At 43.8% G+C, this 27,265-nt stretch overlaps 1 protein-coding gene across 1 annotated transcript in view; it reads left to right on the top strand.

Annotated features, from left to right (window-relative positions):
• Nucleotides 1–11,200: 11,200 nt before the first annotated feature.
• LOC120040825 (2-(3-amino-3-carboxypropyl)histidine synthase subunit 1-like) overlaps nt 11,201–27,265 on the top strand; it is a gene marked incomplete at its 5' end in the record, with an annotated part of 29,015 nt that continues 12,950 nt past the window's right edge. Inside the window, 3 exons of the mRNA XM_038985845.1 lie at nt 11,201–11,269; nt 18,173–18,329; nt 20,730–20,830. Coding sequence (XP_038841773.1) covers nt 11,201–11,269; nt 18,173–18,329; nt 20,730–20,830 — 327 coding nt within the window. The remainder of the gene's footprint in view (nt 11,270–18,172; nt 18,330–20,729; nt 20,831–27,265) is intronic.

The raw sequence follows: 27,265 nt of genomic DNA, 5'->3' as shown, positions 1-27,265 counted from the left end.
GGTTTGCCCAGCCAAGTTCGGCTAGGTGCCAGCCAAACTGAAGCATGCTGACTGACGCCTTGAGAAGAAGACAAAAAATTTATATTACCAATTGAACGACATCTATTGCAGGATAAATCAATGTTAGACGTTACATACAGTTGAAGTCGGAAGTGTTCATACACTTAGGTTGGAGTCATTAAAACTCGTTTTTCAACCACTCCACAAATTTCTTGTGAACAAACTATAGTTTTGGCAAGTCAGTTAGAACATCTACTTTGTGCATGACACAAGTCATTTTCCCAACAATTGTTTACAGACAGAATTTTTCACTTATAATTCACTGTATCACAATTCCAGTGGATCAGAAGTTTACCTACACAAAGTTGACTGTGCCTTTAAACAGCTTGGAAAATTCCAGAAAATTATGTCATGGCTTTAGAAGCTTCTGATAGGCTAATTGACCTAATGTGAGTCAATTGGAGGTGTACCTGTGGATGTATTTCAAGGCCTACCTTCAAACTCAGTGCCTCTTTGCTTGACATCATGGGAAAATCAAAAGAAATCAGCCATGACCTAAGAAAAACAATTGTAGACCTCCACAAGTCTGGTTCATCCTTGAGAGCAATTTCCAAACGCCTGAAGGTACCATGTTAATCTGTACAAGCAATAGTACGCAAGTATAAACAACATAGGACCACGCAGCCGTCATACCGCTCAGGAAGGAGACGTGTTCTGTCTCCTAGAGATGAACGTATTTTGGTGCGAAAAGTGCAAATCAATCCCAGAACAACAGCAAAGGACCTTATGAAGATGCTGGAGGAAACGGGTACAAAGTTTTTGTATCCACAGTAAAACGAGTCCTATATCGACATAACCTGAAAGTCCTCTCAGCTAGGAAGAAGCCACTGCTCCAAAACCACCATAAAAAAGCCAGACTACGGTTTGTAACTGCACGTGGGGACAAAGATGGGTACTTTTTGGAGAAATGTGCTCTGGTCTGATGAAACAAAAATAGAACTGTTTGGCCATTGTTATGTTTGAAGGAAAAATGGGGAGGCTTGCTAGCCGAAGAACACCATCCCAACCGTGAAGCACGGGGGTGGCAGCATCATGTAACGGTTCTCTTCGTCCTCCTCTGACGAGGAGTAAGAAATGTCGGACCAATGCGCAGCGTAGTATGTGTCCATAATATATTTTAATGAAATATCACTGGACACAGAAAAACAAAAGGAACAAGAGAATAAATTAAAACCGAACACACAGTCCCGTATGGAACAAACACTGATACGGAAAATAACCACCCACAAAACACAATAGAAAACAGGCTCCCTAAATATGGTTCCCAATCAGAGACAACGACTAACACCTGCCTCTGATTGAGAACCATATCAGGCCAAACGAAAAACCTAACATAGAAAAACAAACATAGATAACCCACCCAACTCACGCCCTGACCATACTAAAACAAAGAAATAACAAAAGAACTAAGGTCAGAACGTGACACATCATGCTGTGGGGGTGCTTTGCTGCAGGAGGGACTGATGCACTTCACAAAATAGATGGCATCATGAGGGAGGAAAATTATGTGGATATATTGAAGCAACATCAAGACATCAGTCAGGAAGTTAAAGATTGATCACAAATGGGTCTTCCAAATGGACAATGACCCCAAGCATACTTCCAAAGTTGTGGCAAAATGGCTTAAGGACAACAAAGTCAAGCTATTGGAGTGGCCATCACAAAGCCCTGACTTCAATCCCATAGAAAATGTGTCGGCAGAACTGAAAAAGCGTGTGCGAGCAAGGAGGCCTACAAACCTGACTCAGTTACACCAGCTCTGTCAGGAGGAATATGCCAAAATTCACCCAACAAATTGTGGGAAGCTTGTGGAAGGCTACCTGAAACATTGGACCCAAGTTAAACAATTGAAAGGCAATGCTACCGAATTCTAATTGAGTGTATGTAAACTTCTGACCCACTGGGAATGTGATGAAAGAAATAAAAGCTGAAATAAATCATTCTCTCTGCTATTATTCTGACATTTCACATTCTTAAAATGAAGTGGTGATCCTAACTGACCTAAGACAGGGAATTTTTACTAGGATTAAATGTCAGGAATTGTGAAAAACTGAGTTTAAATGTATTTGGCTAAGGTCTATGTAAACCTTCGACTTCAACTGTAGCTGGCCATAAATGGATGTTGCATTTTACTTTACAGGTGGTTATGTAGGCTTCTTCTAACCCATTGCTTTTTTACTACAGATAATAATACAATTAGGCTATGTCTTTATATTAAATCCCAAAGTCTGTCAGAATTCCAGTCATTAGCATTCATTTAATACTCCTTGGTCTTCAAGAATAGGACTTGGAAGTATATATTAGGCAAGTTGTTTTACTTTAGCATAACCCAGAAATAATTAGCTTACTCTGTTGTTTATGATTTTGTTGTCATGGAGGACTGATTGGGCTCATTGCTTCGACTTGAAAAATAAATGCAGCTCTCATGGAATGGCATGCTTTGAGCTCCACCGAAAAGTGCTATTTGCATGTGAAAAATGTATGCCATATTCTGCATTTGCTATAGGCCTATTGTTTGTTTTTGTTGGTGACATTTTGATATCTAGATAATTTGCAGCTGTTTAAGTCTATCAAAAAAGTGTGTGAGTTTAAAGATATACTTCTCCTTAATGCAACCGCTGTGTCAGATTTCAAAAAAGCTTTACAGCGAAAGCACACCATGGAATAATCTGAGTACAGCGCTCAGCCACCAAAACAAGCCATACAGATACTCGCCATGTGGTGGAGTCAACAGAAGTCAGAAATGGCATTATAAATATTCACTTACCTTTGATGATCTTCATCGGAATGCACTCCCAGGAATCCCAGTTCCACAATAAATGTTTGTTTTGTTCGATAAAGTCCATTTATGTCCAAATACTTCCTTTTTTTTCTCGCACGTTTAGTTTTTGCCTGCCATATGAGTTCTGTTATACTCACAGACATCATTTAAATAGTTTTAGGAACTTCAGAGTGTTTTCTATCCAAATATACTAATAATATGCATATCTTAGCTTCTGGGCTTGAGTAGCAGGCAGTTTACTCTTGGCACGCTTTTCATCCGAACGTGAAAATAGCGCCCCCAGCCATAAGAAGTTAAGCATGTGTCCGTTAAGCCTATGTTTTTTTGGGTTGTTAATCAGCGCGAATTTGGTTGAGCAATAAAAGCCCCACACATGGTCTTCTTAATATTAACACGTTTTTGACAGTATGGAGCACAATACCACAGAGAAGTTTAAAGGGGAGGAACTCCCTCAAACATTTATTCCAAAGGCTGGGATCTGCACTATGCAGCTGTTGCAAGAGCACATGTTTCACTGGCTGTCCACTGGTCGCAAAAACAATGATTAATAGGCATTTTAAACTTGTTAAATTTAATTTTGGGGTTAAAATACACATACATCCATAACCACCACAATCCTTAAGGCGCAAATAGCTAAATGAAAGAGCAGCAGTGTGATTCACATCAATGCTCTATGTAGATAGCCTATCAACAATAAGTGATATCCGCATCGCCTGTAGGCTACAACACTGCTGTCATCCTTACCGCCAAACGTTTAATTAAGATGGATAATGTTTGGATGGCGACAGCAGTCGTACCATTGGAAGACACCGCTTGGGCTGAAACCTACAGAAGCCATTCCTGCTCTTTTCCCACGATCCATCAAACACATTAAGGTGTGTCATCATAGTTGTCTCTGACTTGCGGTCAGACTCGCTTAGGCGGAACAAACTTAAACTTGACAAATTTAAAATGCTGATTTGAATGTTATTGAGAAAACAAAGGTGTCCATTTTTTTCCGCAAAGAGCCTTTCTGAATTTAAAAGTAGTCCTAGAATAAATCATTTACTTTTTCAAAAGATCTGTAATCAGATTACAATATGTTTGCTGGTAACGTAACAGATTACAGTTACAGTTTTTTGTAATCAGTTGCATGTAATAATCCGTTACTTCCCAGCCCTGCTCATACACACTAACAGGCTCAGGCGACAGTGAGTACACATAGAAAACGACCCCAGTGTATTAACATAGACACACAATCCTTTGCATTTTAAGACATAGTGGGTTCCTAATAATAGCCATGCTGTACTTATGTTATGATACCCACACACCCCTCCCAGTGTATGGGATTAGATTGGCCAGATAAGTAGAGGAGAGACAGCCATTATAGGAACCCACTCTCACGGGAGAGCAAAGCCGTGTGTGTGCGTGCGTGTGTCGGGTGTGTTTGCACTTTGCCCACTAATCTAAAGTGGAGTGTCTTTGATGTGTGTGTAGGGGCGGGTGGGGGTGAGATGGGAGAAATAATTGATTATCTTGACTGAGAATTAGCTCCCGGAGTCTCTCACCCTTTCTCTCCCACTCTCTCCTTCTCCCTCCCCGCTTTTCTCCCCCTCTCTCCACCTCTCCCCTTCTCTAGTTCCCTCTCTCCCTCTCCATCTCACTCTCTCCTCATGTCAGTGCTCTGAGGGGCAGCATACAACCAGCTCATACCTGAGTACAGATCCTGGAAACGGGAAACCAGCAGGAGGCGTCAACAAAATATAATAGTCAGTAATAATGGATAGAAATAAGGGCTGTTGAAGTATCATGGTCCATGGATTACATTTCACTTAATTAATTTTAGTTTGCATATACCAGATTTGACATTTATGAATAGTTTGAAATATCTCTCAGCCTCCAATACTGTCTCTCATAAGTCACCTAAATGCTTGTCTCTTATTGTGTTCAAACATTTATTTGTAAAAGTGCATCGGAGGGACCTATTGCTGCGATATCTATTATGTAGAAGTTGAAATTACTTCAGTTGAGTGTAGCTGGGACATTGTGGGATGAGGGATGGTATATTAGTCTCTGAGATGCCCTATGTCTTTAATACATTATATAATCTATATGATTTCAGTAATTAAGAGAAGTATGTTAAACTGGCTGAATGCTTGAGAAAAGAGCAGCTATAAGAATAGCTTTAGTAGCAGATGCCCTCAGGTCTAATCCTCCGAATGTCTGCAGACATATTAAGAGCAGAATCAGAGTGTGTTGATGCATAATGCAGGACATACAGCACAGTGTTCACTATTATAGCACAGCAACACTCACCTCTCCTACAAAGGACAATGCAATATGAATGATAGGATAACAAAGGCCCTCATAGGAGTGCTATAGAGCGCTATCCTCTTAAAGCAGAGAAACACATGCAGGGTGTGATGTTGAAAAGCAGGAGGCTCATTGTAGCCAGTGTGATTATAGAGGGACCTTGGAAAAGCAAGCACTCGGCACAATAGTCATCACTCGTCTTTCATTTTCTTCTTGGCTCACAATTACCCTGCTTTTACCCTGCTATACACACAAAGACACATGCACACGCGCTCACACACACACACATCCCCACGCACACAATCTAGTCTCAGTGACTGAGTGTGTGCGTGTTAGTGGTGCGCGGGTCAGCTGTTTGTTCACCCAACCGCAATTGCTAATAGACCATCCGCAACCACCCGACTGAGATAAATTGAAAATCTGAGGCCTGTGTTTTTTTAAACCTAAGCTATGTTTTTGTTTATAATTGCCAACATTTTGGTAGGCTATTTTTAGTAAATGTTAGTCTGTTGATTTTAGTCTGTAGTTAGATACATGCAGATTATCTTGGCCTAGAAGACTAAACAAACCCTTGCTCACCAGAAAATGTCCTACATCGATAGAATGAATGCTTCAATCCAGGTGACATCTGTAAAGTTGAGATTTTATCCGTGCTTCTCTTGTGCAGCCAAACGTTTAAGGACCAGGGAGAAAATGCAATAACACAACAAACAAAAATGGCTAAGCTTTTCTGTGCAAAATGTCCAAATGACATCAGTTTGATAGATTTGAAGGGAATTAAATGCTGTGAAAACGACCCAACATGTTTCTGACAAGATTTCAGATTGCCTTGGATGCATGTCTTTTTGTGGTTGAAATACATGCAGCTTTTATGATACTGATAAAGATAGCACCTTTACAGACGGTAAATAAATCTTATTTCACCACTCCTGTTCCCAAGTAAAAATGTACATTTGATGTATTATTTTTCTGCAGGAGTTAATATTATATTAGGCTATGTGAGAGAGAAAAAATCTTTCCCCATGGCAAAATTTGTAGAATTTCAGCAAACTTTTTCTCTACAACCCATGGTAAAATGTGTGGAAAAGGCTAGGACCGGCTCTGACTGATACGTGGGTATGGATGTACGCGAGCCACTGGTAAAATGTGTGGAAAAGGCTAGGACCGGCTCTGACTGATACGTGGGTATGGATGTACGCGAGCCACTGGTAAAATGTGTGGAAAAGGCTAGGACCGGCTCTGACTGATACGTGGGTATGGATGTACGCGAGCCACTGGTAAAATGTGTGGAAAAGGCTAGGACCGGCTCTGACTGATACGTGGGTATGGATGTACGCGAGCCACTGGTAAAATGTGTGGAAAAGGCTAGGACCGGCTCTGACTGATACGTGGGTATGGATGTACGCGAGCCACTGGTAAAATGTGTGGAAAAGGCTAGGACCGGCTCTGACTGATACGTGGGTATGGATGTACGCGAGCCACTGGTAAAATGTGTGGAAAAGGCTAGGACCGGCTCTGACTGATACGTGGGTATGGATGTACGCGAGCCACTGGTAAAATGTGTGGAAAAGGCTAGGACCGGCTCTGACTGATACGTGGGTATGGATGTACGCGAGCCACTGGTAAAATGTGTGGAAAAGGCTAGGACCGGCTCTGACTGATACGTGGGTATGGATGTACGCGAGCCACTGGTAAAATGTGTGGAAAAGGCTAGGACCGGCTCTGACTGATACGTGGGTATGGATGTACGCGAGCCACTGGTAAAATGTGTGGAAAAGGCTAGGACCGGCTCTGACTGATACGTGGGTATGGATGTACGCGAGCCACTGGTAAAATGTGTGGAAAAGGCTAGGACCGGCTCTGACTGATACGTGGGTATGGATGTACGCGAGCCACTGGTAAAATGTGTGGAAAAGGCTAGGACCGGCTCTGACTGATACGTGGGTATGGATGTACGCGAGCCACTGGTAAAATGTGTGGAAAAGGCTAGGACCGGCTCTGACTGATACGTGGGTATGGATGTACGCGAGCCACTGGTAAAATGTGTGGAAAAGGCTAGGACCGGCTCTGACTGATACGTGGGTATGGATGTACGCGAGCCACTGGTAAAATGTGTGGAAAAGGCTAGGACCGGCTCTGACTGATACGTGGGTATGGATGTACGCGAGCCACTGGTAAAATGTGTGGAAAAGGCTAGGACCGGCTCTGACTGATACGTGGGTATGGATGTACGCGAGCCACTGGTAAAATGTGTGGAAAAGGCTAGGACCGGCTCTGACTGATACGTGGGTATGGATGTACGCGAGCCACTGGTAAAATGTGTGGAAAAGGCTAGGACCGGCTCTGACTGATACGTGGGTATGGATGTACGCGAGCCACTGGTAAAATGTGTGGAAAAGGCTAGGACCGGCTCTGACTGATACGTGGGTATGGATGTACGCGAGCCACTGGTAAAATGTGTGGAAAAGGCTAGGACCGGCTCTGACTGATACGTGGGTATGGATGTACGCGAGCCACTGGTAAAATGTGTGGAAAAGGCTAGGACCGGCTCTGACTGATACGTGGGTATGGATGTACGCGAGCCACTGGTAAAATGTGTGGAAAAGGCTAGGACCGGCTCTGACTGATACGTGGGTATGGATGTACGCGAGCCACTGGTAAAATGTGTGGAAAAGGCTAGGACCGGCTCTGACTGATACGTGGGTATGGATGTACGCGAGCCACTGGTAAAATGTGTGGAAAAGGCTAGGACCGGCTCTGACTGATACGTGGGTATGGATGTACGCGAGCCACTGGTAAAATGTGTGGAAAAGGCTAGGACCGGCTCTGACTGATACGTGGGTATGGATGTACGCGAGCCACTGGTAAAATGTGTGGAAAAGGCTAGGACCGGCTCTGACTGATACGTGGGTATGGATGTACGCGAGCCACTGGTAAAATGTGTGGAAAAGGCTAGGACCGGCTCTGACTGATACGTGGGTATGGATGTACGCGAGCCACTGGTAAAATGTGTGGAAAAGGCTAGGACCGGCTCTGACTGATACGTGGGTATGGATGTACGCGAGCCACTGGTAAAATGTGTGGAAAAGGCTAGGACCGGCTCTGACTGATACGTGGGTATGGATGTACGCGAGCCACTGGTAAAATGTGTGGAAAAGGCTAGGACCGGCTCTGACTGATACGTGGGTATGGATGTACGCGAGCCACTGGTAAAATGTGTGGAAAAGGCTAGGACCGGCTCTGACTGATACGTGGGTATGGATGTACGCGAGCCACTGGTAAAATGTGTGGAAAAGGCTAGGACCGGCTCTGACTGATACGTGGGTATGGATGTACGCGAGCCACTGGTAAAATGTGTGGAAAAGGCTAGGACCGGCTCTGACTGATACGTGGGTATGGATGTACGCGAGCCACTGGTAAAATGTGTGGAAAAGGCTAGGACCGGCTCTGACTGATACGTGGGTATGGATGTACGCGAGCCACTGGTAAAATGTGTGGAAAAGGCTAGGACCGGCTCTGACTGATACGTGGGTATGGATGTACGCGAGCCACTGGTAAAATGTGTGGAAAAGGCTAGGACCGGCTCTGACTGATACGTGGGTATGGATGTACGCGAGCCACTGGTAAAATGTGTGGAAAAGGCTAGGACCGGCTCTGACTGATACGTGGGTATGGATGTACGCGAGCCACTGGTAAAATGTGTGGAAAAGGCTAGGACCGGCTCTGACTGATACGTGGGTATGGATGTACGCGAGCCACTGGTAAAATGTGTGGAAAAGGCTAGGACCGGCTCTGACTGATACGTGGGTATGGATGTACGCGAGCCACTGGTAAAATGTGTGGAAAAGGCTAGGACCGGCTCTGACTGATACGTGGGTATGGATGTACGCGAGCCACTGGTAAAATGTGTGGAAAAGGCTAGGACCGGCTCTGACTGATACGTGGGTATGGATGTACGCGAGCCACTGGTAAAATGTGTGGAAAAGGCTAGGACCGGCTCTGACTGATACGTGGGTATGGATGTACGCGAGCCACTGGTAAAATGTGTGGAAAAGGCTAGGACCGGCTCTGACTGATACGTGGGTATGGATGTACGCGAGCCACTGGTAAAATGTGTGGAAAAGGCTAGGACCGGCTCTGACTGATACGTGGGTATGGATGTACGCGAGCCACTGGTAAAATGTGTGGAAAAGGCTAGGACCGGCTCTGACTGATACGTGGGTATGGATGTACGCGAGCCACTGGTAAAATGTGTGGAAAAGGCTAGGACCGGCTCTGACTGATACGTGGGTATGGATGTACGCGAGCCACTGGTAAAATGTGTGGAAAAGGCTAGGACCGGCTCTGACTGATACGTGGGTATGGATGTACGCGAGCCACTGGTAAAATGTGTGGAAAAGGCTAGGACCGGCTCTGACTGATACGTGGGTATGGATGTACGCGAGCCACTGGTAAAATGTGTGGAAAAGGCTAGGACCGGCTCTGACTGATACGTGGGTATGGATGTACGCGAGCCACTGGTAAAATGTGTTGAAAAGGCTAGGACCGGCTCTGACTGATACGTGGGTATGGATGTACGCGAGCCACTGGTAAAATGTGTGGAAAAGGCTAGGACCGGCTCTGACTGATACGTGGGTATGGATGTACGCGAGCCACTGGTAAAATGTGTGGAAAAGGCTAGGACCGGCTCTGACTGATACGTGGGTATGGATGTACGCGAGCCACTGGTAAAATGTGTGGAAAAGGCTAGGACCGGCTCTGACTGATACGTGGGTATGGATGTACGCGAGCCACTGCGGCCTCTCATGATGATTTCAGAACAGTATAGGTCCTTTGACATTCCGTATTTGATGCCCCTATCTTGTGACTGTTGAATTTGTAGTCGGCACACAACATGTTTCCCAAACATTAGACTACTGTTCTGGCCCTCCCTTCTCTTTTATTTTCAAATCTCCATTTTACAGCTTTTCTCTTATTTAATTAAACTCTGACAATGTCCTTTTTGCCTCAGTGGACCGACGTTAACTTTTTCTGCCCAAATTCCCAAAAGCATTTGGTGATTGCCATGTATTTGGTGATTGACGTGTATTTGGTGATTGCCATGTATTTGGTGATTGCCATGTATTTGGTGATTGCCGTGTATTTGGTGATTGCCATGTATTTGGTGATTGCCATGTATTTGGTGCACGTACAGTTAGGCCCTAAAGATTAGGCTTATACACTAATGGCAGTTACAAATAATGAAAGAAAAACCTCAATGTAGCCTATAAATGTGAATTGCACAATAATTATACATTTATGGATTGTTTTATGCATCGCTTTCTCTTTATTCAACCCACCCGCCCTTCATCCACACAATAGTTCATGACCCTAAACCCAGATATAACTGCGGGGACTGCAGGTTATGAGTTAATGACCACTAGTGCGTGGGTGTGTGTTATTTTGTGTGTGTGTGTGTCTATGCGTGCAGGCCTGCCTGTCTGTGTGGAGGTTAGTTGTGGCTCCTGGCGGTCCCTGTGGATGCTCACCCACAGCCCGTTCCACACACACTTTCCTAAACGCTGGCTAATTAGCTCCTCTAATTGTCCGTCTCCCCTTGGGCCTCCGCGAACTCGCCACGGTAACAGAGGCCTGGACCCCTCACTCAGCCAATAGCAGGCCTCCTCCCAGAACACCCCCTGGGATGATAATTGTGTGTGTGTGTGTGCGCCCCTTGAATCCTGCCCCATCACTGGTCTCGGTGGGCCGACTAATAACACCCCTGGGTTAATTGAAAAGCCTGGTAGTGGATAAACAACATGGGGTCATCACAGGGGTGGTGTTCGGCAGTGTTCCTATACATCAGCAGCCCCTGGTCACACCTTGAACCCCTGAACCCCAGGCATAGGTCCTCTGAGGCCACTTTGTTTCACCAGGAGAGAGGGGTGGGGGGGTGGAGAGGAAGGACAGATGGGGAGGGAGAGAGAATTGTTGTTCCACCACAGGTATGCAGGGAGTGTGTCTGTCTTACTGTGTTTGTATTTCTCTCATCCTGTGCCTCTGTGTGTGTTGTGTTTGTATTTATAGCTACCTGGGAGATGGCAGGTTCCACCTGGAGTCCATCATGATTGCCAACCCAGAGATACATGCCTACAGGTAAATAATAACATACACATAATAACCCTTTACCTCCTTACAGTCGTTCCAGTTGGCCTATAGGGCTAAATTGAAATGTGTCTTACAGAAGAAATATGGAAAGCATATGCATAAGTTTGGAGATGAATGGGAAAATTATTAGATTAAAGGTGAGGACAAAACAATGAATCTGGAACAAGACTGAATCCAAACATTACACTGTTGATTTTATGTGTATTATACATTTACTGTACTTTTCGCCACGTTTGTTGATAACTAAATCTGAAAATACTCCAGATACATTCAGTAACATAAGACTATTCCTGGAAAATGTGGGGTAGGTGCAACATAAGACAAACAATGACAAGGGTTTGAGTGAGAGGACTAACTGGTGTCTCCAAGTGGACACACACTTCTCCAGTGTACGCAGTTCCTAAGTCATTTTAATTCACTTTTATGACTCAAAGAAGACTCTTCAACTAGAAGGTACTATTTTGAGCTCTCCTTGCTGTGCTGTTGAGGAACTAGAGCAAGCAGACTGGTCATTTTATTTGGAGCACAGCCCTGCATCCCTGCCTTTACACAATTACTGTTTACGCATTCCAAAAATGGTCCATTATAAATTGCAATCTGGTCAGTTGGGCATGATTTGAAAGCGTGTTTTATTGCCAACATGGCTAGCTAAGTTACAAAATATGATCTAACAGTGTTAGGCTTTCACAAGGCAATTCAGAGAAGCAGATCATCATTTTGGTGTGCATAGAATAGAGTCACAAGTGCATTCAGGTGCGTGTTCCCCGCCAAATGTCTTTACAATACCACAAACAGGCTCATTCTGTTCAGGACAACCTAGGGTATGACGCCATGTCATCTTGTATCTGTACACCAAGCATTGTGAATATGAACGATGACACTGTATATTGCATGAGTTTTATGATATGGAAATGTGAAGTGCACATCTGGACTAACAGGTGTTTGGCTTGCCACATCTGGACTAACAGGTGTTTGGCTTGCCACATCTGGACTAACAGGTGTTTGGCTTGCCACATCTGGACTAACAGGTGTTTGGCTTGCCACATCTGGACTAACAGGTGTTTGGCTTGCCACATCTGGACTAACAGGTGTTTGGCTTGCCACATCTGGACTAACAGGTGTTTGGCTTGCTTGTATGACATCAAAGCGGCATTTGTTATAATCGTCAATGTCTCATCTTTCAAAATACATCGAGTCCTCTTTATTTACAGCATTTCCCTCTCTGACAACCAAAATGTGCAAAAGTTGCCTAATTAGCGGGGGGGATGGGGGCAACTTCTTGTCGTGCGCGGTGCTCAAGTTCAGAACGGCTGTCAGTCAAAACCAATACTGCGCTGTGAAGCGGAGACCTTGAGCTTTGACATTATGTATTGTATGTTACTGTACAGCCACTGCGTTCCAATTTAGACGCTTATCAGCACTGTTCCCTCTAAGCTGCGTGCGTGCACGGGCGAGCGGTAGCCCAAAGACTACCGCAAAGCTCTCCTGGACTGCCGCAAAGCTCCCCTGGACTGCCGCGCAGCTCCTCTGGACTGCCGCGCAGCTCCCCTGGACTGCCGTGCAGAGCACAGAAGAATATCAGCCCACGGAGAGAAGCACGAGATTGACCTTCAGTCAACTTTCTAGAGTTTTCCCTGTTAACACTATCAACATTTCCCTTCAATGTGACATTTGTGATCGAATCAACACAATATTAGCCACTTTCAATGCAACATACCGAAACAAAACTAACTATGCAAGAGATTGTTGTCGGCAGAACACATCGGCAGAGGATTTCTGTTGCACAGGACTCAGTCCGTACTCTACACAGACAGGTGCGGCATAACCAATCAGAACTGCAGTAGGTCTATATGCAAATACACCATTGCCATATATTTATCTGTGCCATTTACATTGAACTGGACTGTGTTTACAGCATGAGGGGTCGTGAGTAGATGCAGTTGTTTTGAGATCAAAGCTAGAGCTGCGTGTGTAGCCAAGTGTGCACATTTTGTTCATGTCCTTTCCTATTTGGTGAGTTATTAGCCCAGTTATAGATCATTTGTAGTCAGAAATAGGAGCATGATTGCTTCCTACAAGAGCACAAAATGTGTACAATTCTAGACATCTTTAAAAAGCCAGTCAGGTAAAGCGCTTTTTTTTGTCTTAAAGGGGCGGTGTTGTATTTTGAGACAGGCTTAAATAAGCGAAGTAGCCAATAGGCAGAGGGTAGCATAATTTGTCTGATTCTCTGTAATAATGGTATGGGATTAATAATCCATTTTATTTTGTAAAGTGGTTTCTTGCATCAAACAACACAACAGCATTTTCAGTCACCTCCTTGTCTGATGGACAAGTGGATAAACAGTCAAGCCCTGCATGTTTTTTTTTCTTCAAAAGTCTCATGGAATGTAGGCCTACATTGAACACCACACATTGGATGCTACTGTAGGCTGAATGATAGACCTGAATGATAGACCAGCTAAAATGTTATGGAATGCATTTTCTCTATAGTTTTTGATGTTAGGCCACTCTGATAGGCCTACATTATGATCAAATAGCCACAGTAGCCTACTTGGCCACTGTTAAAACTGTAATTTAAAGCCGGTACAGCCTCAGTGTTCACAGTAACCATGCACTGGAAGTCGCACAGAATTATCACAATGTTCAAGTTTGCGCTCAGCAGACCTGAAATTAGCTTAGTTCCTGGAAAACATTTGGTGGGAACATTGCGTATCAGTGTCCAAATTTGCTATTTTGAACCCGTATACTGGTACAAGTGTAAAGAGCTAATCAGGCACTGTGTGTTCCATTTACAGTATACTGGTGTACTACAGTGGATGAGTCTGAGGTAGATTGCAGAATGTCGTTATTGTCAGGAATACAGTGCATTTGGAAAGTATTCAGACACCTTCCCTTTTTCCACATTTTGTTACGTTACAGCCATATTCTAAAATTGATCAAATTAAATGTTTTCCTCATCAATCTACACACAATACCCCATAACAACAAAGCGAAAACAGGTTTTTCGAAAAATTTATAAAAAAACATGCATACCTTATTTACATACAGTACCAGTCAAAAGTTTGGACACACCTACTCATTCCAGTGTTTTTCTTAATTTTTACTATTTTCTATTAAATAACACATATGGAATCACGTAGTAACCAAAAACGTGTTAAACAAATCAAAATATATTTTATATTTTAAGTTCTTCAAAGTAGCCACCCTTTGCCTTGATGACAGCTTTGCAAACTCTTGGTATTCTCTTAACCAGCTTCATGAGTAATGCTTTTCCAACCATCTTGAAGGAGTTCCTATGTATTCTGAGCACTTGTTGACTGATTTTCCTTCACTCTGCAGTCCAACTCATCCCAAACCATCTCAATTGGGTTGAGGTCGGGTGATTGTGGAGGCCAGGTCATCTGATGCAGCACTCCATCACTCTCCTTCTTGGTCAAATAGCCCTTCCACAGCATGGAGGTGTGTTCTGGGTCATTGTCCAGTTGAAAAACAAAAAGCGCAAACCAGATGGGATGGCGTATCACTGCAGAATGCTGTGGTAGCCATGCTTGTTAAGTGTGCCTTGAATTCTAAATAAATCATGACAGTGTCACCACCAAACACCATCACACCTCCTCCTCCATGCTTCACGGTGGGAACCACACACATGGAGATCATTCGCTCACTTACTCTGCGTCTCACAAAGACATGGCGGTTGCAACCAAAAATCTCAAATTTGGACTCATCAGACCAAATGACAGATTTCCACCGGTCTAATGTCCATTGCTCGTGTTTCTTGGCCCAAGCAAGTCTCTTCTTATTATTGGTGTGCTTTAGTAGTGGTTTCTTTGCAGCAATTTGACCATGAAGGCCTGATTCAAGGAGTCTCCTCTGAACAGTTGATGTTGAGATGTCTGTTACCTGAACTCTGTGAAGAATTTATTTGGGCTGCATTCTGAGGTGCAGTTAACTCTAATGAACTTATCCTCTGCAGCAGAGGTAAGTCTCTGTCTTTCCTGTGGCGGTCCTCATGAGATCCAATTTCATCATAGCGCTTGATGGTTTTTGCGACTGCACTTGAAGAAACTTTAAAAGTTCTTAACATTTTCCAGATTGACCGACCTTCATGTCTTAAAGTAATGATGGACTGCCATTTCTCTTTGCATATTTGAGCTGTTCTTGCAATAATATGGACTTGGTCTTTTACCAAATAGGGCTATCTTCTGTATACCACACCTGCCTTGTCACAACACAAATGATTGGCTAAAACACATTAAGAAGGAAAGAAGTTCAACAAATTAACTTGTTAATTTAAACACATTCCAGGTGACTACCTCATGAAGCTGGTTTAGAGAATGCCAGGAGTGTGCAAAGCTGTCATCAAGGCAACGGGTGGCTACTTTGAAGAATCTAAAATATATTTTGATTTGTTTGACACTTTTTTGGTTACTACATGATTCCATATGTGTTATTTCATAGTTTTGATGTCTTCGCTATTATACAATGTAGAAAATAGTCAAATTAAAGAAAACCCTTGAATGAGTAGGTGTCCAAACTTTTGACTGGTACTGTAAGTATTCAGACTCTTTGCTATGAGACTCAACTCGCCCGGCCAAACTGAACAATCGGGGGTGAAGGGCCTTGGTCAGAGGGGACCAATAACCCGATGGTCACTCTGACAGAGCTCTAGAATTACTCTGGAGATGGGAGAACCTTCCAGAAGGACAACCATCTCTGCAGCACTCCACAAATCAGGCCTTTGCCAGACGGAAGCCACTCCTCAGCCACTTAAAGGACTCTAACCATGAGAAACAAGATTCTCTTTTCTGATGAAACCAAGATTGAACTATTTAGCCTGAATGCCAAGTCTGGAGGAAACCTGGCACCATCCCTACAGTGAAGCATGGTGGTGGCAGCATCATGCTGTGGGGTTGTTTTTCAGCGGCCGGGACTGGGAGACTCAAAACTAAAATAAACTATAATTTTATTTGTCACGTGCCGAATAAAACTGGTGTAGTAGACCTTACAGTGAAAAGCTTACTTACAAGCCCTTAACCAACAATGCAGTTTTAAGATAAATAAGTGTTAAATTATTTACAAAAATAAACTGAAGTAAAAATAAATAAAATTATAATTAAGTAGAAAAATTACAAATAACTAAGGTGCAATAATATAATAATGTAACAGTAGAGAGGCAATATACAGGGGGTACCGAGTCAATGGGCTGGGGCACAGGTTATTCGTGGTAATTGAGTTAATATGTACATGTAGGTAGAGGTACAGGGACTATGCATGGATAATAAACAGAGTAGCAGCAGCGTAAAAATGGGGGTGGGGGGATGCGTGTGGTAGCAGAGAGAACAGTCTATGACTAGGGTGTCTGGAGTCTTTGACAATTTTTAGGGCCTTCCTCTGACACCGCCTGGTATAGAGGTCCTGGATGGCAGGAAGCTTGGCCCCCGGTGATGATCTTGGCCATATTCGCTATCCTCTGTAGTGACTTGCGATCGGAGGACGAGCAGTTGCCATACCAGGCGGTGATGCAACCAGTCAGGATGCTCTCGATGGTGCAGCTGTAGAGCTTTTTGAGGATCTGAGGACCCATGCCAAATCTTTTCAGTCTCCTGAGGGGGAATAGGCGTTGTCGTGCCCTCTTCACGACTGTCTTGGTGTGTTTGGACCATGAGAGTTTGTTGGTGAGGTGGATACAAAGGAACTTGAAGCTCTCAACCTGCTCCGCAACAGCCACATTGATGAGAATGGGGGCGTGCTTGGCCCTCCTTTTCCTGTAGTCCACATCATCTCCTTTGTCTTGATCCTGTTGAGGGAGAGGTTGTTGTCCTGGCACCACTGTCTCATTGTTGTTGGTGATCAGGCCTACCACTATTGTGTCGTCGACTAGTCAGGATCGAGGGAAAGATGAACGGAGCAAAGTACAGAGAGACTTTATAAAAACCTGCTCCAGAGCGCTCAGGATGTCAGACTGGGGCGACAACCCTAAGCACACAGCCAATACAATGCAGGAGTGGCTTTGGGACAAGTCTCTGAATGTCCTTGAGTGGCCCAGCCAGAGCCCAGACTTGAACCCGATCTAACATCTCTGGAGAGACCTTAAAATAGCTGTGCAGCGATGCTCGCCATCCAACCTGACCGAGCTTGAGAGTATCTGCAGAGAAGAATGGGAGAAACTCCCCAAATACAGGTGTTCTAAGCTTGTAGCGTCACTACCAAGAAGGCAGAAGGTTGTTATCGCTGCCAAAGGTGCTTCAACAAAGTACTGAGTAAAGGGTCTGAATACCTATGTATATGTGATATTTCAGTTTGTTATTTTTAATACATTTGCAAAAATGTCTAAACCTGTTTTTGCTTTGTAAATATGGGGTATTGTGTGTAGGTTGATGAAGAAAAAAACATTTAATTAATTTTAGAATAAGGCTGTAACAAAATGTGGAAAGAAATCAAGAGGTCTGAATACTTCCCGAAGGACTGTATACAGGATTAATGTGATGTGGTTCACCTTGTAGGAGGTTGTCATTATGGTGTCATTGCCACTCAGCTGTTTTGGTGGGAAACAATTTATATGAGATGGTGTTTGTTGTATACATGTACTACTGCCCTCCTCTCGGTCTCTAATAAAGATGATCATCTCAAGATGTGCTGAGCTGAGCTCTCCTAGTAGAGAGAAAGATTTGTTTTTCTAAAATGCCTCTTCTCTCATATAACTGCCTTAATACTTGATGGATTTTCATGATTGGATTTTCTCTTGCGCTTCTATCCTCGAGGTAGATACCAGTTGTGAACAATACACACTAATGTGCATGTTTTGTGTGTTTGTGTATGATTGCAAATGCCTGTGCTTTTGTGTGTATGTCTGTGCACTCGTGTGCTTGTGTGTATGTGTGTGTTTAGGTACGACCCGTACAGTAAGATATTCTCCAGGGAGTACTATGACCATGAAGCCATGCGGTCCATCCGGCTCCAGGCCATCGACAAGGCTCGCTCTGCCAAGAGATGGGGCCTGATCCTGGGCACGCTGGGCCGGCAGGGCAGCCCTAAGGTCATGGAGGTATGAGCCTGCGTCTCGGAGATCTCACACTTATCCTGATTCTACCCCTCCCTCACACACTGAGACCTTCACTTATGCAATAATGTGTAATACATTTTGTGGGGCACAGCTTCTCTTAGCAGCTCAATGCACCTGTGGAGACTATAGAGTGTAAAGCCAAACCTCACCCCTCCAACAGTTGGCATTTGGATGTTCTGTGCGTGTGTGCCTGGGGTTCTTAATCGGTCCTACATGGGGGGGTTATTGGATCCCATTCTAGCCTGCTCTCAAGCCCTCTTCTTCCCCCCTCCTTCCTCCTCTCAGCACTCTTCTCTTTGTTCTCTCCTCTGTTTGATCTGCCCGCTTCTTGTTTTCCTCTCATGCGTTGTGTTTGACTTTGTTTGGGATTCTTCCTCCACGTCCTCGCGTCATCCTTTTCTCTAATTGGTATGCTGGAAGGAAGAGACAGAGAGGGGGGGTGAGACTGAGAGAATCATAGCGTTCTCTGGCATCTCTCCTCTCCTCTTGCTGTCAGATTATATTTTAAAACCAAACCTTTCCCCCACAATTTTCAAACCTGTATGAAAACCTCTCCTTATCCACATACAGTAGTCAGACAGAGAGATTAAGTTATTCCAAAATAACGTTGTTTTAAATTGTTTTTACAGTAGCTGGATTTGAATCTGTCCCACTGGTTCTACCCCTTGTTGGGCCAATGTGTAGATTAAGTGGTTGAGTTGTGTGATATGCCTTTGTCTGGACAGGACTGGATAATCTTAGATAGCAACCCAGGCTGTCATAGTAAAGGGTGAGAACTAACCCACTAGGGAACGGAGAATCACAGTGTGGCTGGCTGCAGAGGTGTATCTCTCTCTATACTAACCATTAGGGGATCTTTTTGAAGTCGACGTTCTGAGGGGAAAAACATCCACTCACCTTTTAATGCACTGCGTGTGTGTCTTGACTCTCTGTGGTAACACTTTTGGTCCAGCGGGCCCTCTTCAAAGACGTTCACCAACACAGAAGGAAGTTCAGTCCCAGAACTGGCTCAACGCTTTTATCTAGTGATGTTAATGGGCGGTGATGTGTTTTATCTAGTGATGTTAATGGGCGGTGATGTGTTTTATCTAGTGATGTTATTGGGCGGTGATGTGTTTTATCTAGTGATGTTATTGGGCGGTGATGTGTTTTATCTAGTGATGTTAATGGGCGGTGATGTGTTTTATCTAGTGATGTTAATGGGCGGTGATGTGTTTTATCTAGTGATGTTATTGGGCGGTGATGTGTTTTATCTAGTGATGTTATTGGGCGGTGATGTGTTTTATCTAGTGATGTTATTGGGCGGTGATGTGTTTTATCTAGTGATGTTATTGGGCGGTGATGTGTTTTATCTAGTGATGTTATTGGGCGGTGATGTGTTTTATCTAGTGATGTTATTGGGCGGTGATGTGTTTTATCTAGTGATGTTATTGGGCGGTGATGTGTTTTATCTAGTGATGTTAATGGGCGGTGATGTGTTTTATCTAGTGATGTTATTGGGCGGTGATGTGTTTTATCTAGTGATGTTATTGGGCGGTGATGTGTTTTATCTAGTGATGTTAATGGGCGGTGATGTGTTTTATCTAGTGATGTTATTGGGCGGTGATGTGTTTTATCTAGTGATGTTATTGGGCGGTGATGTGTTTTATCTAGTGATGTTAATGGGCGGTGATGTGTTTTATCTAGTGATGTTATTGGGCGGTGATGTGTTTTATCTAGTGATGTTAATGGGCGGTGATGTGTTTTATCTAGTGATGTTATTGGGCGGTGATGTGTTTTATCTAGTGATGTTATTGGGCGGTGATGTGTTTTATCTAGTGATGTTAATGGGCGGTGATGTGTTTTATCTAGTGATGTTATTGGGCGGTGATGTGTTTTATCTAGTGATGTTATTGGGCGGTGATGTGTTTTATCTAGTGATGTTATTGGGCGGTTTTCTCCAGTGTTGCTGGGCTCCATCATTGAGAGCCAGTTGGGTTAATTACCCATATTCTAATTATTAGCTGTTTAACTAACTATGAAACACTAGACTTTGGAGCTCTAAAGGACCTGTGAAGGGCCCTCCACTGTAACAGCAGAACATCTATTGAAAGGGAGGAGGAGTGGGGGTGTGTGTCGTAGTGTGTCTGTGTTTGTATTAGTATAGGCAGGCAACACAGCCTGGTCCCTTGTGAGTCCAAGACCTGCACAAACACACACTTGTTCTTCGTGTGGACTCGGCACAAAGCTAATGTGACCATCCCCTCCCTCTCTACGTCCTCCTACTCGCATTACCCCCTCACTCTTTGTATTTCTCTCTCTCTCTCTCTCTCTCTCTCTCTCTCTCTCTCTCTCTCTCTCTCTCTCTCTCTCTCTCTCTCTTCCCCCCCCCCCCCATTATAGCACTTGGAATCCAAGCTTGAGTCTCTTGGCAAGTCCTTCACTCGAGTGCTGCTGTCTGAGATTTTCCCCAGCAAGCTGGACCTGATGGCAGAAGTGGATGCGTGAGTCTACAGCACACACGCATGCACAAACACACACACACACAGTGAAAGGCTCTCTGTTATCCAGCGAGGCACAGTTATAATTGTCTTTAATAGAAAACTCCAAAAGTTTCTTAAGTGAAATGTCAACCGCTCGTGCTTCAAGCTCCAGTTGCTTTGTTTTCTATGACTGTCTGGCAGAAAGAAGGAAAGGAGGAGTGTGTATTTGAGACACAAATACACACATTTTTCACAGTCCACACACTCAGCAGATTGGCCTCTCACTGTGGAGTAATGAGTACTGCAATGTGTGAGGGAGGAGTGGGTGAAGGAGGGACAGAAGGTCTGAAAGAGATGGAGAGAAAGAAGGAGAGAGAGAGATCGGGGGATGCAGAGGTAGTTGAGGAGGTTGTGTTGAAACGGGAGAGAGCATGATAAAATGAGGTGTTTGCTGCTCTTGTTTTTTTGGCTCTGATCTGATCTCACCACTCTCCAAGGCAGTTACACACAACAGTGAATTCATAAGCCCGGCACGACTCAAACCGGCAAAATATTCACACCCTTCACCCGAGGCGATTCACAGGCACCTGTTTAGACAGCTCAGTGGCCGCAGATTAAGTACTCAGGGAGGGAAGGAAAATAAGTGCTTTTGAAATGCAGAGAGCTGCCAGAGTGGGGTCGCTCAGTCAGTAGTTAGTAGAGTGGTGTGACAAGGCTGACTGGCGTCATGGCTCTGACAGACGTCACAGGACAGACACAAAGTTCATGATATCACAGGGTTGATGTAGCAGGGATGACTCAAAAGGGCTCACAGTCAGTACATAGTCATCAGTCCTTTCGTTTCAGCCATATGACACCAAAGGGCGGACTGGCATTGCAGTGATGACATTAAAGGAATTCTGTTACAGGGAAGGCGTGATAGGAATGGCGTGACGGCTGACATTACAGGGCTTATCTCAGTGCTACAAGGCTCTCAGCAGGACCCCAGGTAATGAGACTGGTCCTGAGGTGGCTCTGCAGAGGTGTTAGAGGGCCAGTAATGGCCTGATCAGAAATACCCATTTCAGACAGAAGATGTGGTATATTACATGTAAAAAATAAATATAAGGCAATGTTTATATGACCCCTTTCAAACATCCCCTTATTTACCACTTTCTTGCAGGTATACCCCTTTTATACAACTGGCAAATTGGGAGGGGCGTGTTGTCATAACCTAGAGGCTGTTTGCATTGCAAATTAGAGAGGTGTTAAACAATGGGAGGTGTTAAGGCATTTACACAGACCTGACACCTGTGTTTTGATTACAGGGTCTGTGAAAATGCAGGAAACATGACTAAGTTTTTAGGTGGCAGGATAAAAGAAGCAGGCGTGGTACATTAGTGGGGTCTTTGTCTGTGTATGAAAGGGCTAGAAGTGACTAGGGGGGTGTTAGTTAGGTGTATGAGATTTGCCTACCTAAAAAAGTCAATCTGGAAGGGTCAGCAAGATGAGTGAGATTGGCCCACAGCAGGATATGACTAGCCTAGACAGATACTTTAACCAATGGACTAACTAACTCAGTGTTGGTTGTGATTCTCTGAACTTTCCTCTATTTAGCCTACCAGTATTTGGAATTAGTTTTGGTGGAGAGTTTCTACCTCCATTGATTCCTGAGTTAGACAAAAACACAAACACCCTGAAGGAGACAGAAATAGGAAGTTTTGAAAGGAAGTTTGTTTTGTGTTCTGATCCCACATTGGGGACAGTGCTTACCTGTGGGCACAGAATCAAAGGCAGCACACTGGCTGTGGAGAGGAGTGCAGAAAGAGAAGGGAGGGTGGAGAGGGAAGGTGTACTAGCCCACACAGTGCAGCAAAGAAGGCCCACCCCCAGCCTTTCTCTCCCATTAGTGACACACCACACACACTTCGACATACAGAGAAACCATTAGCAAACACTTTAAAGTGTGTAATTAGACTGTCCCCGGGCTGGTTTAGAACCGTTGTGTAGATATATGGCACATACACACATTTATATCAACTGGATCGCAAATACCTTGCCATGTCTAATGCCAATTTACCGCAAATCATCTGCATTTCCTTTTCATCCATATGCCAATCAACGTTCCTGATTTAATATTTTTTATTTTATTCAAGTGACTCACTCTAGTCCATTGTCCTGAGAGATCGAGAGATCGAGAGAAGAGGTTAATTGTTTTTTCCTGTCTTGGTTCAGGCTGCTAGAATAATTGAAAGGCAGCAGCCTTATAGGTGGAAGGAGGTCTGCGTAAGTGTGCATCACAAATGTCCCCCTATTCCCTATATTGTGCACTACTTTTGACCATAGCCGGTTGCTGTAGAGGGAATAGGGTGTCATTTGGGATGCATGGTAACTGTTACTGGGGCTAATGGAGCAGAGAAGCTAATGTAGCAGGGTGTGGACAGGGCCTTAGTTCACACTGGGAACACTGGGGAACCCTTCAGGTCCTGTGGTCACCTCAACCCTGCTCGCCCCTGACTGCCTCCCAAATGGCTCCCTATTTGGTGCACTACTTTTGACCAGGGCCTCTGGGGCGCTATATAGGGAAAAGGTGCCATTTGGGATGCAAGCTCTGTGTGGCCCACCCCCCTTCCCTCTAATTAGGTCTGCTTATCAGGCTATCCTCCCTCTACCTCAGCTCACTGCAGGGTCCCCCATTCACAGAGAGTCATCAGGATTCTATTCACTTACTGATGGTCTTATTCACAGGGCATGACTTGAGGCATCAGCATGGCACCCTGCTCTCCTTCCTGTTCCCCTACACCCAGAGGGCTGCTAGGAAATGGACAGGGGAAATGGGGACACGTTCAGAGGCAGCGGCTGTAGTAGATAGACATAAAATGGCGCTGACAGAGGGCTGCCTCGCTTCTAGTTCTTAGGGAAATCTGCACTATTTTTGTTTTATTGTGTATTATTTCTTACAGTGTTAGCCCAGAAAATCTTAAGTGTAATTACATACAGTCGGGAAGAACTATTAGATATCAGAGTGGCGTCAACTTACCAGCACTACACTACTGACCCAAAACAATGTCGCCGGAGAAGAGGTAGACGGAGAGGTCTTCTGGTCAGACTACGGAGGTGCGCACACCACCCACCGCTTCCGAGTATGTTACTCGCTAATGTCCAGTCTCTAGATAACAAGGTAGATGAAATTGGGGCAAGAGTTGCTTTCCAGAGAGACATCAGGGATTGTTACATACTCTGTTTCATGGAAACATGGCTCTCTCGGAATAAGCTCTCAGAGTCGATACAGCCACCTGGATTCTTTGTACGTCGCACCAACAGGAATAAATATCTTTCCGGGAGGAAGAAGGGCAGGGGTGTATGTTTCATGATTAATGACTCATGGTGTAATTGTAACAACATACAGGAACTCAAGTCCTTTCGTTCACCTGACCTAGAATTCCTCACAATCAAATGCCGTCCGTATTATCTCCCAAGAGAATTATCCGCTGTTATTGTCACAGCCGTGTATATGAAATGGTCCACCCACACAGAGAGTGTGGTGAAGAAGGCGCAACAGTGCCTCTTCAACCTCAGGAGGCTGAAGAAATTTGGCTTGTCACCTAAAACCCTCACAAACCTTTACAGATGCACAATTGAGAGCATCCTGTCGGGCTGTATCACAGCCTGGTACGGCAACTGCTCCGCCCACAACCGCAAGGCTCTCCAGAGAGTGGTGCGGTCTGCACACCGCATCACCGGGGGGAAACTACCTACCCTCCAGGACATCTACAGCACCCGATGTCACAGGAAGGCCAAAAAGATCATCAAGACAACAACCACCCGAGTCACTGCCTGTTCAACCCACTACCATACAGAAGAAGGTCAGTACAGGTGCATCAAAGCTGGGACCGAGAGACTGAAAAACAGCTTCTATCTCAAGGCCATCAGACTGTTAAACAGCCATCACTAACATTGAGTGGCTGCTGCCTACATACAGACTTGAAATCATTGGCCACTTTAACCTTTCAGGGCTACCCATCCCGGATCCGGGAGCATCCTCATCAAAAAAGCTGACTAGCATAGCCTAGCCTAACGGGACAGGGATATCATATAATATCATTTCATGAAATCACAAGTCCAATACAGCAAATGAAAGCCAATATTTGCAATTTTTTAAGTGTTTTACAGCGAAAACACAATATAGAATTATATTAGCTTACCACAATAGCCAAACACACAGAGCCATTTATTCACCGCCAACATAGCTTTCACAAAAACCAGCAATAGAGATAAAATTAATCACTAACCTTTGGACAACTTCATCAGATGACAGTCTTATAACATCATGTTATACAATACATTTATGTTTTGTTCGAAAATGTGCATATTTAGAGCTGCAAATCGTGGTTATACATTGTGAATATGTAGCAACAATTCACCAAAATGTCCGGAGATATTTTGGACAGTCACCTAATCTAACCAAAGAACTCATCATAAACTTTTCTAAAAAATACATGTTGTACAGCAAATGAAAGATACACTGGTTCTTAATGCAACCGCTGTGTTAGATTTTTTAAAATAACTTTACTACAACATACAGCATGCATTATTGTGAGACAGCGCTCACCTATTCTCCGCTGTGTTGGAGCCAACATATTACACAAAAATACGAAATAACATAATAAATATTCTCTTACCTTTGCTGATCTTCCATCAGAATGTTGTGCAAGGAGTCCTAGGTCCAGAATAAATCGTTGTTTGGTTTTAGAATGTCCATTTCTTCTGTCGAATTAGCAACTTTGGCTAGCATTGTGGCGCGAACATGCCCATCAACTCTCGGCGCCAGGAACGAAAAATTCCGAAATTCCCAATAAACGTCAAATAAACTGGTCAAACTCGGTTGAAAATCCTACTTTATGATGTTCTTCTCATATGTATCCAATAAAATCAGAGCCGGAGCAATTCGTCGTGTATACCGAACGCTTTTCAGATGACAATGTGAGGTTCCCCGGCGCGCAGTTGAAAACTGACTAAAGAGCGGACCTGTCATTCCAAAAGCTCTTATTCGGCCTCACATCAAGCTAGACACCCCATTCAACCTTCTACTGCCTGTTGACATCTAGTGGAAGGCGTATGAAGTGCATACAGATCCATAAATAAAAGCCAGTTGAATAGGCAGGCCCTGACACAGAGCCTCATTTTCAGAATTTTCACTTCCTATATGGAAGTTTGCTGCCAAATGAGTTCTGTTTTACTCACAGATATAATTCAAACAGTTTTAGAAACGTCAGAGTGTTTTCTATCCAATAGTAATAATACTATGCATATTGTATGATCTAGAACAGAGTACGAGGCCGTTTAATTTGGGCACGATTTTTTCCAAAGTGAAAACAGCGCCCCCCTATTAAGAAGAAGTTTTAATAAATGGATCACTGGTCACTTTAACAATGCCACTTTAATAATGTTTACATATCTTGCATTACTCATCTCATATGTTTATACTGTGTTTTATACCATCTATTGCATCTTGCCTATGCCGCTCTGTCATTGCTCATCCATATATTTATATGTATATATTCTTATTCCATTCCTTTACTTAGATTTGTGTGTATTAGGTAGTTGTTGGGGAATTGTTAGATCACATGTTAGATATTGCTACACTGTCAGAACTAGAAGCACAAGCATTTCGCTACAATCGCAATAACATCTGCTAACCATGTGTATGTGACCAATAACATCTGCTAAACATGTGTATGTGACCAATAACATCTGCTAACCATGTGTATGTGACCAATAACATCTGCTAACCATGTGTATGTGACCAATAACATCTGCTTAACATGTGTATGTGACCAATAACATCTGCTAAACATGTGTATGTGACCAATAACATCTACTAACCATGTGTATGTGACCAATAACATCTGCTAACCATGTGTATGTGACCAATAACATCTGCTAAACATGTGTATGTGACCAATAACATCTGCTAACCATGTGTATGTGACCAATAACATCTGCTTAACATGTGTATGTGACCAATAACATCTGCTAAACATGTGTATGTGACCAATAACATCTGCTAAACATGTGTATGTGACCAATAACATCTGCTAACCATGTGTATGTGACCAATAACATCTGCTAACCATGTGTATGTGACCAATAACATCTGCTTAACATGTGTATGTGACCAATAACATCTGCTAAACATGTGTATGTGACCAATAACATCTGCTAAACATGTGTATGTGACCAATAACATCTGCTAACCATGTGTATGTGACCAATAACATCTGCTAACCATGTGTATGTGACCAATAACATCTGCTAACCATGTGTATGTGACCAATAACATCTGCTAACCATGTGTATGTGACCAATAACATCTGCTAACCATGTGTATGTGACCAATAACATCTGCTAACCATGTGTATGTGACCAATAACATCTGCTAACCATGTGTATGTGACCAATACAATGTGATTTGAT

Source organism: Salvelinus namaycush, unplaced genomic scaffold (assembly GCF_016432855.1).
Source record: "Salvelinus namaycush isolate Seneca unplaced genomic scaffold, SaNama_1.0 Scaffold384, whole genome shotgun sequence".
Lineage (NCBI taxonomy): Eukaryota > Metazoa > Chordata > Actinopteri > Salmoniformes > Salmonidae > Salvelinus > Salvelinus namaycush.
Note: the sequence above shows the minus strand (reverse complement) of the source record. Positions and strands in the feature narration are given on the sequence as shown.